This window comes from Carlito syrichta, unplaced genomic scaffold (assembly GCF_000164805.1).
Source record: "Carlito syrichta isolate Samal-C Ts95f unplaced genomic scaffold, Tarsius_syrichta-2.0.1 Scaffold311418, whole genome shotgun sequence".
Taxonomy (NCBI): Eukaryota; Metazoa; Chordata; class Mammalia; order Primates; family Tarsiidae; genus Carlito; species Carlito syrichta.
In genome coordinates this window covers 178,114-182,823 of record NW_007255514.1, presented here as the reverse complement: position 1 = coordinate 182,823, position 4,710 = coordinate 178,114, and the positions used below count along the sequence as shown (strand labels likewise).

General features: G+C 42.2%; 1 protein-coding gene across 1 annotated transcript in view; it reads left to right on the top strand.

Moving 5' to 3' along the window:
• Positions 1 to 14: 14 nt before the first annotated feature.
• Positions 15 to 4,710, top strand: part of SLC30A4 (solute carrier family 30 member 4) — a 19,671-nt gene continuing 14,975 nt past the window's right edge. The window contains exon 1 of the mRNA XM_008068642.2: positions 15 to 551. Within this exon, the coding sequence (XP_008066833.1) occupies positions 161 to 551 (391 nt within the window). The 5' untranslated portion in view covers positions 15 to 160. The remainder of the gene's footprint in view (positions 552 to 4,710) is intronic.

Below are 4,710 nucleotides of genomic sequence, written 5' to 3'. Positions count from 1 at the left end.
CCGTGTCGGGGCGCCTTTAATTGATAACGTGTTTGGTTTGCCACAGGATGGGGAGGGACGCGCGGCGCTGCCCTCGGGAACTGGCGCCCCCGTGAAGTAGGAGCCGCCGGCCGCCCGCCTCCTCCGAGCCGTTCCGCGCCGCGGCCGCCCAGCCTCTGCCATGGCCGGCTCCGGCGCGTGGAAGCGCCTCAAATCTCTGCTGAGGAAGGATGACGCCCCGCTGTTTTTGAATGACACCAGCGCCTTTGACTTCTCGGATGAAGTGGGGGACGAGGGGCTTTCTCGGTTTAACAAACTTCGAGTTGTGGTGGCCGACGATGGTTCCGAAACCCCGGAGAGGCCTGTTAACGGGGCGCACCCGGCCCTCCAGGCCGACGACGACTCCCTATTGGACCAGGACTTACCTTTGGCCAACAGTCAGCTGAGTTTGAAGGTGGACTCCTGCGACAACTGCAGCAGACAGAGGGAGATACTGAAGCAGAGAAAGGTGAAGACCAGGTTGACCCTTGCCGCCGTTCTTTACTTGCTTTTCATGATTGGAGAACTTGTAGGTGAGTTGTGTCGCCAACTCACTTTCCGTTTACCTTGCCTTGAGAGTGTTTGTCAGGCCGTTAGCCACACATAGTTTGAGGTTGAAGCTTCTTTTCAGAAAGTTTGTATTTATCAAGATACTGATCCCAGGATGTGAAAAGGCAGGCCGCGGTTCCAAAGTGCAGCGCAGCATAAACAGCCCCAGTCATTCGGGCTTTGTCTTCTAGTTCTTCAAACACTGTGTCATCTCCTGTAAAGTTAAGGACATCATCGTCACTGTATGTCATGTAACTTCCTCTTTTTAAAAATAGTCTGATAAAATACCAGGTTAATTTTTGCATCGTTTAAAAATAGTACATGATTCTGAAATTATTTAGAATCATAGAATTTTACAGCACCAAGGGACCTTACTGAACACCTGCTTCACCTTCTTTTTTACAGATGAGAATTCTGAGGGTGCAAAGAGGTTAAATAAGTTGTGAGGCCACTTAAGGGGTTAATGAAAGAGCCACATCTACTGTTCCAGTCTCTTGATACTTTTTCTCAACAATTGGACGTAATTGATTTGTTTATATCATTTCCTTTTGTATTTATTGCCTAAATACTATCAACTAACATGAATTTTTCTCATTATAAGGAGGGTCTGAAATGAACCAAGGACTACCCCTGAGTTCTATGAATCTGGTTTTTTTTTTTTCATTTTTTAATTATAGAAATAACACATTCTTACTATAAGATATGTTCTTATTTTAGAGGTTATTTTCAGTCATGTTAGTGTAACTGATAATTTCCTAGTGACAGTTTTAAAAAGCAGGGAGATGATTCTCCCATGCTATCTTGAGCCATGGGGAGAACAGAGATGGCACTCCAGATTTAAGATGCTTAGTTGGAGATCGTACGTAGGAACATACATCTACCTCATTTCATGACACTGCTCCAGTGCTCACTTCAGCCATGCTGGCTTTCTTTTACCTCCTGCAACTCACAAAGCTCTTTTTGCCTTTAAGGCCTTCAGGTTGGTCCCTCAACCTCTGGCTTTCAAAATTTTTGACCTCACTATAGTAAGAAATACACCTAACATTGCTAACATTGTGACTCATGCATGCATACACACATGGTAAAAATATACACAAAAGTTTCATTTCATGTGATTGTGAGGGTCATGGCCATTGGCTACCAAAGAGTCGTTGAAAAATCATTGGTATGAGGCAAGATTGATTAAGGCCCAGAATTAGTTGTACTAGATACCTGTGGAAGTGTGGGTGAAGAAGACAGATAAAATAAGGAAAGCTAGTTAAAACCTGTTTAAGAACCAGTTATTATAATGGTATAATAGTTGGTATCCTCAGAGACAAGAGAAGATGATCATGTATCCATGAAGCGAGAATAGGCTGTTTTAAATAAGATGTTCAGGCTAGGCCAGGCACGGTGGTTCACACCTGTAATCGCAGCACTTTGGGAGGCCGAGGTAACAGGATTATGTGAGCCCAGGAGTTCAAGACTAGTCTAGGCAACAATAGTGAGACCCCATCGCTGCAAAAATTAAAACAATTTTTAAAAAGAAATTCAGGATAAAGGAAAGAGCTTTTGAACAATAAAAGCATAATAATGGAAAATTTTAACTCCATAAAAAGAAGATAAATTAAGGTACTCTCACAGAGAGAGTAAAGCAAAAAATAGAGATGGATAGCTGGAGTGAAAACGCAAAAAAAAAAAAATTGTTAATCTTAACTCCAAGTAATAGGAATTTTGAGAAATAGAGAAAGCACAAGGGAAGAAATAATCAATAACACAGTTTAAGAAAGTTTTCCATAACTGAAGGATAGACATTTCCAGGTTGAAAGAGTCAACAAAAGCCCAGCAATTTGGGCAAAAGGAGACCCACACCAAAATACCTCATTGTAAAATTTTAGAACCACAGGAACACATTGTTATCTGCCACCTCAGCAGCTCAGCATTAAGTATTTGCCCTTGGTTGTTTTTGACAAGGATGGAACATGGGACTGTTCACACAGGGCAAGCTCCAGTCAAACAAAAACAGCCTTGCAAGTCTTTAAGAGACCACCAGACATGTCAAAAAATGGCAGTTCTCTAGGAATAGGGCTTTGAAGGCACTCCTAGCACATTTTGCCTTCTCCAGTGGCTGCCAAACCAAGGTTTTCCTTTATTTTTTTTTTTTTATTTTTTTTTTTGAGTTGGAGTCTCCCTCTGTCGCCCAGACTGGAGTGCAGTGGCCGCTCCCGGCCACCGCAGCCTCGACCTGCTGGGCTCCAGCGATCCTTCCGCCTCAGCCTTCCGAGTAGCTGGAATTACAGGCATGCGCTACCACGCCTGGCTGATTTTTTGATTTATTGTAGAGATGAGGTCGCTCTGCCCAGGCGGGTCTCGAACCTGCGGGCTCAGGTAGTCCACTCACCTCAGCCTCCCAAAGGCGCGGGATTACAGGCTGAGCCACCGAACTCGGCCAAACCAAGGTTTTCACTGTGACTGTGGCCTCTTGGTTTTCAGGGCTACCACAGAGCTGGGGAACAACAGATGGATACAGGGCAAATTAAAGTGCTACAAAGCTAACTTCTTTCCAAGATTCATTTTGAGCAAATGCTATATGTGTAAGCCTTTGGTTAATTTGCAAAATTCAGAAAAGGTTGACTGACAATTTTTGTCCATGTTCTCATTGCTTTTATGAAGGAGATGATTTTAGAGGGCCTTACTCTATTTTTGTGGACATCACCACCATGTGGCTTTTTAAATTTCGGTTAATTAAAATTAAATTAATTTAGTTCCTTAGTTTCACTAGCCATTTTTCAAATGCTCAAAAGCCACCTGTGACTAGCGGCTACTCATAAACAGTACAGATATAGATATTTCTGTCATCTCAGAAATTGGACAGTGTTGCTTTAAAGGAATTATCCTCATTTTATAGATGAGTAAACTAATGCTCAAAAAGATTAAGTAATTTGCTAAAAGTCTCAGATTCCAAAACTCCATGTTATTAGCCACCAACTTGTATTTTATCTCAGTGCTTTCCAGCTTTTTCATGTCAGGGAATACATATTTATATAGAGAACCTTAGAATAAATGAATATGACTACAAAATCATCAGCCCCAGATCTCCTTCTGGTGTTGGCTCGCAGACCCAGCCCAGGAATGAGGGGAATCAACAGCTCAGCACACTTAACTGATCATGACATTCTGCTGCACTGTTATAACAGTGATTTTCAAAATGTGGTTCTAAGACTTGAAGCATCAGCATCACCTGGGAACATAGAAATGTAAATTCTCAGACCCGGTCCCAAACTAACAGAATCAGAAATTCTCTGGGAGTGGGGTCAGGCAGTTTGTATTTTAGCAAGCCATCCAGGTTATTTTTGGAGTTAGAGTCTCACCATCTCCAGGGTGGAGTGCAGTGGCATGATCACAGCTACCACAGGCTCGGCCTGCTGGATTCAGGCGATTGTTCTGCCTCAGCCTCATGAGTAGCTGGGACTACAAGTGTAAGCAGCTAGCGTAGCTACTTTTTTGACTTTTTGTAAATACAAGTTCTCGCCATGTTGCCCATGCTGGTCTTGAACTCCTGGGCTCAGGCAGTCCTCCCAAAGTGCTGAGATTATAGGTGTGAACCGCCACACCTGGCCCCTCCAGGTGATTTTTAGACACACAAGTTTGAGTCCTACTGTATTCATAGTATTAAAAGCTTATGTAATTAATGGTAATAGGAAAATTAGTTGTCCATAATGGGACAATATGTACACCAAAAAATGTGTAATATATAATGCCTGGAAAATCATTACCAGAAAAATTGTATCCTAAATACCACCTTTGTCCCTCTATTCAGAGATTTTTCTGTCTATATCCAAGTAAATCAGTTGATTTTTATCTTTTATGTTGAACTAATGTGTATTTTGTGTGTTCCTTCAGTTTAATTTTATGTTCACACTCACCTGAACATCTACTTTTTCTTCAGTTGTATTGTAATATTTGGATATTATTGTTATTAATTCACTTTCTAATAGTGGAATTAGTATATTGAGCAAAAGCTGCAGTGCTAAAACACAGAATTTCTCTTTATGTGTTTGCCTAGTGGTTCTTAACTTTTTTTTTTTTTTTGAGTTGGAGTCTCACTCTGTTGCCCAGACTGGAGTGCAGTGGCCGCTCCCGGCCACCTCAGCCTCGACCTGG